This window comes from Triticum urartu, unplaced genomic scaffold (genome assembly GCF_003073215.2).
Source record: "Triticum urartu cultivar G1812 unplaced genomic scaffold, Tu2.1 TuUngrouped_contig_7381, whole genome shotgun sequence".
Lineage (NCBI taxonomy): Eukaryota > Viridiplantae > Streptophyta > Magnoliopsida > Poales > Poaceae > Triticum > Triticum urartu.
In genome coordinates, this window is record NW_024118220.1 from 1 (window position 1) to 13,311 (window position 13,311).

A 13,311-nucleotide genomic window follows, 5' to 3' on the forward strand; every position below is an offset into this window, starting at 1 on the left:
CACCATATCAGCAACTTTGTTCATTTCCTGATATATCAAATAATTGTTTTCTTTGTCTGGCAGAGTTTGGAAAAAAGTCACCAAAAAAGCTCCGGGACTCCCGAAGAAGCTGCAATTTAGACACCTGAAAGTAAGTACTATAGTAGCATGTTCCGCGCATCTCCTAGTGATTCAACGCTAGTTTCATCAATACCATTTGGGATTCTTGCTTATCAGTTTGATTGACCTCTATTTCTTGTAAAGTGGTTGTGGCAGGAACAAGGGAATGATTTCTGTGGATACTACGTTTGCGAGTCCATCCGCCACACGACCTGTGAGGGGGGCTACTCTGACGAACAATATGAAGTGCGTAAATAACAACATTCACAATTTTATTTTATTACCATCATTTGTGTTGAGTTTCATTCATTCATATATATGTATTGACCCCCTTCTTCAAATTAGATGTTTCGGAAGCGGGATGAACTCCTAGCACCAGCTCGCATGCGAGCAATTCAAGAGGAATTGGCGGCATTCTTTTTGACCACGTGATCGCTGAAGACGGAGAATATTATGTGGGCTATGCATCCGTATGTTAGGAGATTATATTTGTAAGAGATAATTATTGTATATATGTAGCTGGTAGTGTCGGATAGATATACGAGAACTTGTTGTTCGACCAATCTCTCGGAGAAGGAGAGGTGGTCGATATCACTTCTCTCTGTATGCATATATGTTCATGACGATCTTCTGTTTCCTTCGTTTGCTTACTAGCTAGCTAGCATGTCTAGTCCTCTCTATACGTATGTATAGTACGTAGCGTCGACCAAGCACGGACATAAGAGAGGACACGTCTCTCTATTAATTATAGCTAGCTAACACGATATATAGACCCTTTAGTCCCGGTTCAGAAACCGGGACAAAAGGCCCTTACGAACCGGGACAATAGGCCCTTTTTCTACTAGTGTATACACATAGTTGTGGCCAGCGACTTCTTCTATTCGCCATTGGTACTTCTCCAAAATAGCAGTGGCGGGGCCCTGTCCACGCCCGCCCGGAAATTGAGCCCATCTATAAGCCTTTCCCCAGTAGTGCATCTTCCTCTCTCTCCCCTCAGCAGGCCCCTGTTGGTTCCTCTGTGACGGTGGCCCGACACATGGATCTCTCACCACGTCGGTTCCCGGGCTGGTGGGCCGGGCTGAGGTCCCCTAGGTTGGTTCCAACTTGGGCCACTTTGGACGACCCATGGCAGGTTATTCGAAGACTATGGAAGACTTGGCATACAAGCCAAGGAAGTCGGAGCCGAGGCAGACTTTACCTCCATGGACAACCGACTTGGATCTGTAACCCTAGACCCCCCGGAATATTATATAAGCTGAGGGCTGGGCTCATCGTAGAACATCTTACACACTTTGTATTCACATGCACTTTGTACTCACCTCGACATAATACATGAGAGCAAGAGTAGGGTATTATCTCTACCGTGACATACCTAACCTGGGTAAAATCTTGCTCCTATTACCATTGTGCCAAGTCGCCTAGTTAGAACACCCGACCGAGAGATCTGCTAGATTTATCTCTGATACTTTGCAATTTATCTCTCCTCCTCTGTCTCGTGGGTCTCCAAATCTTCACCGTAGTTGGAGCCGTGTCAAGCAAGTCGCAGGCCGCCCGAGTGTCCAAAGCGTGTCCCATCAGACCAGAGCATGCCGTCTCCATCCAGCTTCTCCCCGTGGTGGCCACATGAGGCGGTCATGACTTACATTTGTTTTCTATTTAATATACGAGCTCAAACACTTGGAACGGTCCGGCCCAAACTTTTTTAACCTGAAAATTTCCTACAGGTTCTTAGGTCCAACACTTGGAACGGTCCGGACCACTTGAATCTTGAATGCAAAAAAAAAAAAAATCTAAGAAGTACCGTGTGCCAAAGCTGCGAATTACATACAGCTTTTCATGATCTGGCCAGAAATGCTAGAGAGCTTAATTCATTTTCTGAGATTATAAGTAGAGTATGTACCTACTTACGTGTGGCACGTAAATCTCTAATGGTAGAATGCTCTGTCCAGATTACCATCTTTGATCGTTATCGAGTCGTTATACTGAACTTCAATGCTAATAGATAAGTGATGCTCCAGCGTACCAAGCATGCATAACGTTTGGTATAGATGGGTCTTCAGCGGACCACCGACCGGTGATCTATCGCGGTAATGATTGCAATTCGGTGGTCAGATGGCACACACCTGCTGCTCGAGCGTCCCCGACCGATACACTTGGAATGTCATATAAGCCAGAGGCTGGGCTCATGATAGAACATCTTACACACTCTATTGGTATTCACATGTATTTTGTACACACCTCAACATAATACACGAGAGCAGGAATAGGGTATTATCTCTACTGTTACAAATTAGTCTTATATTAGGGTATTATCTTGTATTATTGTGCACATGGTTCACACAGTTGGACCTTCCTTCCAGCAAAAATAAACACTTCTAGCTTCTGTTTGGGCTGAGCATCCCATACCACTCTGCTTTGCCATCATGTTTACGCTATCTTTGGTTGTGCCATGTGATGTCCTCTCATTTCAACTTCTTCTATTAATGAAACATACGCAAGCTTTGTGTATTCGCGAAAAAAAAACGTCTGCAAACACATCCCTGACATCGCTAATTTTTGGTCTGTTGCAATCATACTAGATCATGCATCACACAACAGCTACATAGATAAACCTAGACTACCCGTCATCGCGGATGTAGACAACGTCCGTCTCCTGGGGGATAGCAGCCTCCGGCTCCGGCTCTAATAATGGATATGCGAAAATGACATGGCTTTCGATATAAGAGATATACCATAATGCATGGTATTTCCACACTGCGGCGTTCTTATGTCAACGAGGTGCACAGATTGTTAACAGGATGTAGCATACATTTGCTTTCTATCTTGATTGGTGTACAGTCACCACCACTCGACAATTGTACAAACGAGACAGCGTGCAAAGTTATATTTCATAATACATGTCGATCGCAGACGAGACACGGGCAAAACGGAAATGGAAATATACAGCAAAACACCGATCGAGCGGGAGTGCACCCATGGACAGACGCAGGAAGGAGGTTGGAGCGACAGCAGGAGTGCTGTTCCGATCACTGTCCCTGACGGCACTGGTACCTTCTGAGGCATGCCCGGCCGGTGTACGGCCGTCCTCGCGCCGGGCACGTCCTGGTGCAGGCTGCCTTGTTGGGGTTCAGGGAACTCGCGGTGATGCTTGTGCTGGCAAGGACGCGGCGGTGCCCCTCCAGGTCCACCGCCGTCGAACCCAAGAGCTCCGGCGCCACGCCGTCCTCAAGCTTCATCCACGTCGCCGACGACGTTGGCATCACTGCCGCCGCCGCGTCGATGCGGGCGAGCGCCGTAGCTCTCGTGTCCGGGCCGGCGAGCAGGAGCGCGAGGATTACAAGCGAGATGCACGCCTTTGTGTCCATGCTAGATTAGCTAATCGATCCGCTGGAGAGTGTTAGCTGGTCGGAGCACTTACTGACTTATAGATCGACGTTCGGTATTTTGTTGAATAGTCGACGTTCGGTATTGGGCAGCTCTCATGGCCCTGTCTACTTGCCTCTGCTTAATTGAATTGAATGCAGCAGCATTTCTAGGTGAACCACAGCGACTGCCGTAGCCATTTTAATTAAAGGAAAAAAAATTACGCGAATAAATCAAATGACAACCAAAAAGTCAAACACATCGTGCATTTCTGTCCATTTACAACAATCAAAAAGTCAAATACTAATACCAGAGTAAGTCAAATGCAGTGTTGTTGTGACAAATAGAGGTGCAAATAGCTTTCACTTCTGTTTAATTACAAACCGGATGCAAGACAACCTTGACTTTCGAACATCACTAATCAGACACTTCACAATTGTACAACGAGACTGCACGCAAAGTTTACAAATACATAACTGTATTGAAGTGCACGCAGAATGGAAATGGAAATAAAATAACATGGACCGATCACCGATGGAATGCGAGTGCACAACTACTCATGCATGACCCCGCAAAAAAAAACTATTCATACATGAGCAATGCTAGACTTATGTACGTTTTACTACAAACTTTTACGTAAATCAACATGGAGGATTGTGATAGGGGTTACGTTAGACCTACGTAAATTTGATATTTTCTTTGAGGGATAGTAAATTTTATGTTTTTTTAGGGATCGTATATCTTATGTAGGCGTAGGATTTTCTCACAAAGGACCCATATGGCTGACCCCGAGCGCTCTATTGGGCTGACCCATGAGCAGGGCTGGAGACCCTCTGATTTTTTATTTCGTTTTTCAGTGATCTGCTTTTTGTTTTTACTTTTTTTTCTTATTGAAAATAATTCAAGATTTTAAAAAGTTCCAAATTCTTTTAAAAACGTGAATTTCGAAAAAGTGTTCCAAAAATCATAAACTGTCCGTGGAGTAAAACAACTATTCATGATTTCAAAAAAAAGTTCGCATACTGGAAAAATGTTCTTGAATTGGAACAAAATGTTCATGAATTAAAAAGTTATTCAGGAATTTTTCAAAATCTTCACAGAAATAAAAAAAATGATCATGAATTACAAAAGAAGTTCACCGTTTCAAAAAATGTTTGCTGATTCAAACAAAGTTCATGAATTCGAAAAATGGTTATGCATTTCAAAAATGTTATTCAAACAAAAATATTCATAAATTTTAAAAAAATCGCCGATTTAAAAAACGTTTGCGAATTCAAAAAAATATTCGTTGATTCAAAAAAGTTTATCGGTGCAGAACAATGGTCATCAATTAAAAAATTCATGAGTTTCAAAACAAATGTTCTCAATTTTTTAAAATAGTTCACGGATTTGTAACGCGAATTCGGAAAATGCTCGAGATTTTTAAAAATGTTCACAAATTTTTAGAAAATGTTCTTGAATTTTTTAAAAAATCATGATTTAAAAAATATGTTCATGATTCGAAAAATGTTCAGGGTTTCAAAAGAAATGTTCATGAATTAGACATACTTTTACGAATTAAAAAAAGGAAAAATAAAAAAGAGAATATAATAACATTTATTAAAAGAAATATTCAAGAAAATAAAGGAAAGAAAGAAAAACAAAAGAAATGAAAAAAAAACAATTCAAGAAGGTTCTAGCCAAAACTAGTATGGTGAAAAACCCAGAATTGGCCGGCCCAGCAGAGTACCAGGTGCGTGATGGGGGGTACGCTCTAGGTAGCTACGAGGGGAATAGAGAGTTCCCTATCCTGGCCATTATCCTACTGTGCTTCAGGCCTTTCGAGTTGAGGTGTACCGCCTTCACCATCCTGAGCTCTGGCGCTATGCTGTCCTCTAGCGTACAAAATGATGATATTAAGGGCCTGTTTGGTTCTAAATAAGTCATCAACTTATAAATTGAAAAGTGAAAAAAGTGACTTATTTTGCCAAACAGACCTAACTTATAAGTCACCCCAACTTATAAATCATAAGTTGCTCCACCCCAACTTAAAATTTATAAGTCACCTCTTTTTGCGTGGGTCCCACCACCTACATGATGTTGATTGGTGTGAAAAGATGTGTCAGGTGACTTATAAGTCAGGTGACAACCAAACAGGCGTGACTTATAAATCACTAGTTTTAAGTCACCTGACTTATAAGTCGGGTGACTTATTGAAACCAAACAGGCCCTGACTCACCGAATCATCGAAGTTTTTGCCGGTCGCGGCCTTGGCACCTGGGCCAGCCAGCACGACCACGAGGGTCACAAGAGACACTTGGGGCCAAAAAGTCTCTTCAACAGTTGTCTAATCTTAAAACATTTGCAAAAAGAATTGTGCAGCCCTGAAATGAGTCACCAAATGCTGCAAATATACGAGGACGTGGATTTATCCAAACTGGTTGCACACACATGCATATCTCCCCCACTCATCTTCCATGCACGTCACATTAACTGCATGCTGCCATGCACGATTTTGACTCTAGACCGCCCACTATCTAGGACAGGGAATCTCTCTTGTAGGTACTACTTGGTCATGCACCATTAATAAAGGCAGACTAATGGATGATTTTAACCGTGTTTAATTAAATGGGTCAAACCCTTGTTAATTAATCTTAAATACTACAAGAACTTTACTGCTATAAACTGTTGTTAATTAACTACTCCCTCCGTTCCGAATTACTTGTCTTGGATTTGTCTAGGTACAGATGTATCTAGACTCATTTTAGTGTTAGATACTTCCGTATCTAGACAAATTCAAGACAAGTAATTTGGAAGGGAGGGAATATTTGATAGTTCCCAAAGAAAACATATGGATGTACCTAAGTTTATGGGAAAATCCAATGAACTTTACTGCTATAATCAGCAAGCTTTATGGAAAAATCCCATGAACTTTACTGTTATAATCATCGAACTTTATGGGAAAACAATGAACTTTACATTTACCTAGCTCGCACTTTGTATGAGAATTCTGAATAACTTTGTGGTATAATTCAATAAACTTTGTCGTTGAATGTGCTGCTCATTTTTTGCCAATTAAGAATTTTTTACGCAATATTACATTTACCTTGCTGGCACTTTGTATGACAATTCTGAAGAACTTTGTGGTATAATTCAATAAACATTTAGTCTCTGTCATGTGTTTGATGCATAGTAATTCCCATATCTAAATTTAAATATGTTGATATTGGGCTTGCTTTGAAGAGCACACCATGAAAAAGTCAAATAAATAAGCTAATTTAATTTTTCACAAAAGCAATAAAAAGTTATGGTGATGCATTTGTGTGTAGTGCAATTTTGTTTTAAAGAGCTAGAATAGGCAGCCGCAGCTTCTGCTAGCTGTGTTAGAGCAACTACAACGCGCCGGCCCAAATTGTTCGCGCGTGTCCATTTGGGTCGAAATGTACAAAAAAATCAGCCCAACCTGCCGACGCAAACAGACCATCGTTCGCTTTTTGTCCACACACAGCCCGTTTCAGGCCCAAATTGGGGCCGCGTTTGCGTCGGCTCGGACATGCAACGGACGGGGCCACACCCGCCCTTGTCCTCCCCCTGGTCCATTAGTCAGTGGGGGAATGTATCCGGTGCACCCGCATTTGTGGTGCTACCGGTGCACCTGATGCTATAGAATATTTTGAAAAATCTGAAAAAAAAAATCTAGCATGTTAAGGCAACATCAATGTATGATGTCACAAAATTTCGTATACAAATTCAAAATATTTTTTGAGATAGAAAATTGATAAATTTGATATCGGTGTGATAATAGGACAAATCTAAAGCCCAAGGTATGTTATGTACAACTCAGTGTTGAATTTGTCATTTTTGTTTTTCGAGTTATATTTCGGATTTTGACTTGAAATTTTGTCACAACCTACATTGATGTTGTATGAGTGTGCTAATTTTTTTCAGAATTTTTTGAACATTTTAAAAGCACAATGTGAGTTCGGTGCGCCGGTAGCACCACAAGCTCCGGTGCACCAGAAATTTCCCCTAGTCCGTGGCACATTGGTCATTCCCTCTTCCTCCCATCGACAGCCAGCACACCCGGCCGCCCCACCAGTTGCCGCCACCGCCAGTTTCGGTGCCTAGGCTGGCCGCCCCACATACATACCTCCCCCTGTGGCACACCACCTCCCAACGGCCACATACTCTGGCGTTTGGTAGACTATTTTCACCGCCGTCGCGATACCCCGATGTTGACGCCACCAACCCCTCGCCCCCTGCCAGCAGCACACAAACGCGGCTTCCTCACTCGTCGGATGCTACCACGTACGCCTCCACGCCGATAGGCCTGCTACCTGGTCTCGGAGAGGCCCGAGGCTCTTCACCGTCCGACTTCTTCCACGACGCCCGCAAGGTGTTCGACGGTTTGCCTGCAAGGTACAAATGGATTCCGGTGACGAGTACCTCTCCCGTAATTTCTTTCAAATGTATTTGAGACAATTTAAATTTTATTTGGCTTGTAAACTATGAGATATTTATTTAGTTATGAAACTATGATATATTTGTATTTTGTTTGAATTATGTGAACTTGGGTCAATTTTGTTGGTATGTCACGAAAAGAGCTAGAAAAAAGGCCGCAAGGAAGAAAATGCGTTGACACGTTAGGCACACTGCTAACCCAAACAGGGAAGAGGACGGGCATACCGATCCAAATAGATAAAAAACGGACAAAACGCGCATCGGGCGCCTTGGAGTTGCTCTTAGCTCAGGCATAGGCATGCATTTAGCTCATCATTTCAGCAGTGGGCCAAGGGGAATCTAGCACAGAGACATGGGGAAAAAGATATATGGCATCATTGGTTGGGACCCGGTGGGCAACGGCTGCGCCAAACTGAAGATGGGAAGTTTTGGCGCTGTTACTGTATTGAGAGAAATTATTACCCGGCTGCGCTGCTGTTGCTGTAAAGGTATGAACTTGCTGCTGTTGTTCAATGAAGGAACAAGCAATTGTATTGCACTGAATTAGATGGTGCAGTTTGCACTGCTGTCGTTGTTCAGTGATAGTTTACCTGAACATAGATGATGCAGGTATGCAGTCCAATCGATTTACTTCTAACACACATATGACAAGCTACAAACTAAATTCAGTTCAGGTTCATGCCATTGTACATGTACTGCATTTGTGCCTTGCAGGTGTTTGATCATATGTGTAGAAGAAGAATGTGATGCGGCCTTGGAGCAGTGGTGCCATATTTTACGACAGCGGTTGGAGACGACACTTGCTCCTGCAAAAAAAAACACTTTAGTGCCCAATTTTTTTACAACATCCTTTTTTGATGCCCGGGTGGAGATGCTCTTATACCTATATGAACATTAAATTGCACTAAGAAACATATACAAAAAGAAAAGGTTAAAAAATGCACTGATCTCCATGTAAAATCTCATTGACGGAGACTTGGTTAAGTATCAGTCGACTGAGATCTAGCTACATAAAAAAAACCTTTAGGTGGACTGGCCATGAGTTGAGGATGCAGGGTTCTTAACTTCTTCTCTTTTTTTGACATGAGGGTTCTTAACAACAGAAGTACAGATAGTTTTCCGTGTTCACTTGTGTGTAATTACAAACGGGGCGCAAAATAACATTGAATTTCGATCATCGGTGGCTTCACAAATCGTACCAACAAGACGTACTGCCAAGCTATTTCAAGACATGCTAAATTTTTTATTTCAAGACATATGGCGATAGCAACAACGGTATAGGAAGATGTTTAAAAAAGGGTACATGAATGCATGCAAAATGAAATTGGAAATATATAGAACATGGATTCCTTGCCGCTTGCCGGTACCGCCGTTCCATTCACTGGCTCGCTGCCCTTGTCAAACACGGCAATCGTAGTATTTGTTGCATCCCCGGCCCGTGTACGGAGCACCGGACGGCGCCGGGCAGTTGCGGACGCAGCGTGGCTTGACGGCGTCCAGGGCTCCGTTGGCGACGCCGCTGGCGCCGTAGACGCGGTTGTGCACGTCCAACGTCGTCACCACCGCGAGCTCCGGCGGCACGCCATCCTCCAGCCTCCTCAACGACGACGGCGTTGGCATCACCGCCTGGTCGACGTTGTAGACCGCCGCCGCCGCGGCCCCCGTGTCCGGGCCAGCGAGCACAAGCGCAAGCATCACAAGAGAGATGCAGACGTTTCTGTCCATGGTAGCTAGCTAGCTAATCGATGCGTTTGTGATAGGCAACCGTGGGGGGGAGTGAACCGACTTATATATACATCCAGGTTAATTTGGTGACATGCAGCTCTCAAGGCCCAACCTAACCGCTAGCCAGGACCACCCGCCCAATGTTCTCCTGTCACTGTAACTGGTTACTTCAATGAAAGGTTTGGGTGCGGGAGGTGCCTTGTTTGTTCAGTATATATATGAGAACCCGGTCGATCGAACACCTTTAGTTACTAGTACAATTAATCTCTCTATATAAGGTTTTGACATAGATCTCTCACCTCCACTGCATCTACATGCAACCTGAAGACAAGCGAGGCACGTGCAGGCCAGTGGGTAGCCAGAGTGGCCCATGGCCATACTAGGATTTTGCCTTGAGCCCAAATGAAACCCAGCGATGATGTACCTGACATTCGCTCTTAGCCATCAGGGCCGTCTCCAGACATTTGGGCCCCCGGGACGAAACGCAAAATGAGGCTCAAACATTAAACATATATAATTTCATTTAATTCAATTTCTTAATTGTGTGTTATTTCATATAATTTCAAAATACATCAATTATGAATTTAAAGTACTGAAGGTACTGCTAAAGCAATAAAACTAACATCGTGCTCTACTGAAAAGCATCATTACATGTATTCTAGGCTTACCAAGGTAAGAGAACAAAAGAATGCGAACCTTGATACTCGGATGAACAACTATCTTCAAAATCTTGTATGAGCAACTATCCTCAAAATAGTTCTATCTAAAACAATCAAAGAAATGCATGGTCGATCGATGATTTGAGAACAAATACATGATAGATGGACAAATGTCATCAAGGTAATAACAAAAGGAGAACAAAAGTACACTCTGCCAACAACAGCTAGATGAGCTACAATACATGATCAATTGATGAATAATGAATAGATCGATGATTCATTGGAGGTTTGATGCACAAAGTCAGGACTGTCCTGCAGACAACCTGATAGCATAACTACAGTATTACTAGTACATGTTCAGCGGGAATCAATTCTGAAAACCAAAATTTAAGAGCACGTCGCAGTTTAAGTTTAGTGTTGTGCGAGCAAGACAAGTAATTCAATCATGGATAATTAACTAATTATCGATAGGAGCAGAGTAGGAACAACAGGAAGTTACCTATGGATACGGTGGTACATGCATTATCGAGAGGCCTAAACTTGAGGCGGCCAAAGAAGGCGCAGATTACAGAAAATTGTTGCACGGCGATGTTGTCATCCGGCAGCGCGAGTCGAATTTCTGAACCGGGGTTGCGCTACGCTTCGGCGCTGTCATCGTCTGGCGGCGGGAGGCGAACTGCTCGATTGGGGTTGCGCTACGGCGCTGTCGTACATCAGGGATGATCCAGCAGGCAGGTAAGCTGGGCCTTTTTCAACCTGACACAAAACTGCGATTTGGGGGCCCTAGGAATTTGGGGGCCCTGGGCGGTCGCCCACTTTGGCCCCCCTTGTCGACGGCCCTGATAAATAGACAATGAATGAAGAATGAAAAATGAAAAACGGAATACTGAAAAAAAAGAGTGAACACTAAATACAAAAATCTACTACTATAACTGAAGAAAACTCTGAACAACTGAAAGAAACCTGCATTGAAGATGACTGAAGCTGAAACTGGCATAATGAGGAATAGAAAGACTGAAACTGAGATAAGGACAAACAGATAGGACTGAAACTGAAACCGACATAATGAAACTGGCCGAGAAAATAAAAATGATTATGAGAGACTACAACCGAAGAGAGAAAAACTGATTGAACTGAGATACTCAGCCCCATAAAGCACCATAGTCTGCCCCTGTGAACGTACCGATGACAACATCAACATTCCGGACAGCTGCCCCTTTTCATATTTGTCTGAACACCTCCCATGGAAACTACCAAAACAACTAGGCATGGAAGATGGTTTGGTAGATACTGAAAAACTAAGCAAGAACAATCCAAGAAAATGAAAAAAAATGTACTGAATAACTAAAAACTCTGAAGCACTAGAAACTCTATGAGCAATGAACAAAACGAAAAACTGAATAATGACAAACAAATGTGAAAAGTGAGCATTCTGAAAACTAAGAAGATGAAGCACATGTACTGAGAAACTAAAATAATAAACATAGATTATATGTCATCTGGGGGACCTCAACTAAGATGGACAATGAACAACTAAGATAACAAAAGAAAAACACCGTGTCTACGCAAAAAAAAAAGAACCTTAAAATGAAAAGCGTCGTGCGTGCGAGAAAAGTGGCGAGAGCTTGACGACGGCTGGAGCTAACGTGCGGGTTCCGCCTGGCGGTGTGAGAGAGAGAGACACGAGAGAGAGAGAGAGATGCGGGTGCCCTCCTTTGAATAATTCCTTTTTGATTTTTGAATGAACTCAAAAATAAAATTGACTTTAATTCTTTTTGGGAAATATAAAAAAGCTCAAAATATTAATTTGGGCTTAATAAAAATACTTTCATGCCTACATAAAATATTTATTGTCACCCTATTTTTGGAATATCAATTTATTCCCTAAATATTTATGGTTCAATTTAATTGCCAAATGACTTTAGGGTTTAAAAAATAGGGATTTATGGAAATTATTTTCCAACCAAAAATTAAACAAGGTCACAACCTTTTTGTGAGCTCGAACTTTTGGTTTTAATTCCCAAATGAAAATTTAGGGTTCTGAATAATGCCAAAAGTTTTATTTGAGCCACATTTTCAATCAAATCAAACAACTCCTAATCAAAACTAGCTAATATCAAGCAATCACAATAATAACTCCCTCCGATTTATTTATTTACACTCTAAATTTGGGAAAAAAACTAGGATGTGAGAGTTGATGGGATACAAAAATATTCCGTTAACATAAATAAATATGTTTTTTTGTGGAAGAACATAAATAAATATGTTAACGGTGTAAACAATGGCTTTTTGTAAACTGTATTGTTTTACTCTTGCCTTGTGTATTTCATATGGCGTTCTTTTTGCATGGATATTTCATATGGTGTTGATGTTTTTAAGTTTTTATGCAAAAAGTCCCAAGGCCATATATTAAGTATCATAGCTCCTTACAAACACATTTCCATCAAAATAAAATTACATTCAAAATCATGGGAGCGGCGAAGTCTTCTTCCTCCTACATCCATCGGCGCCACCACGTGAGCATACATCATTGCCGCCTCTGGGTCTGCACCTCGATTGAGCAAACTTTTCAAAACCCATGTAGAAGCAACCGTCGAGAAGTCATCGATGATGACCAGGAGACACCGACGGCCACGGTCTGCGAAGCAAATCACCGATGAGGGCATGTAGAAACTCCGAAGATCATGAAAGGCGGCTGAATCCAGATAGATCCTCCGAAAACCTAAATGGTTATACCGATCGGATGTCGGAAGACCCGCCTGATGAAGCTATGTACCTAGGGTAGGGTCATGGATCTGTCCAACATACCCTCCCCAAGGACATCTCTACAAAGAATCAGAAGCAGTCGAAGAGAAAACATCATCCACTCGACCATGAAGATGTGCTCACTCGACCACCTTGAAGACACTCGACCACCAGAAGATGAGAAACCCTCCACTCTGCAACGGTCATGACTTAAACCATAGCTTTATGGGCATTTATAACACTTTATTGTAGACGTTACCAGTAACGCCCCCACCTTTAT

At 42.4% G+C, this 13,311-nt stretch overlaps 1 protein-coding gene across 1 annotated transcript; it reads right to left on the reverse strand.

Annotated features, from left to right (window-relative positions):
- Positions 1-2,819: 2,819 nt before the first annotated feature.
- Positions 2,820-9,677, reverse strand: LOC125531527. Its single transcript, XM_048695903.1, has 2 exons — positions 9,307-9,677; positions 2,820-3,470 (listed from the first exon to the last, which is right to left on the reverse strand). The coding sequence occupies exons 1-2, from the start codon at positions 9,625-9,627 to the stop codon at positions 3,126-3,128; spliced, it is 666 nt and encodes a 221-aa protein (XP_048551860.1). The 5' UTR covers positions 9,628-9,677; the 3' UTR covers positions 2,820-3,125.
- Between the last annotated feature and the right edge of the window lie 3,634 nt (positions 9,678-13,311).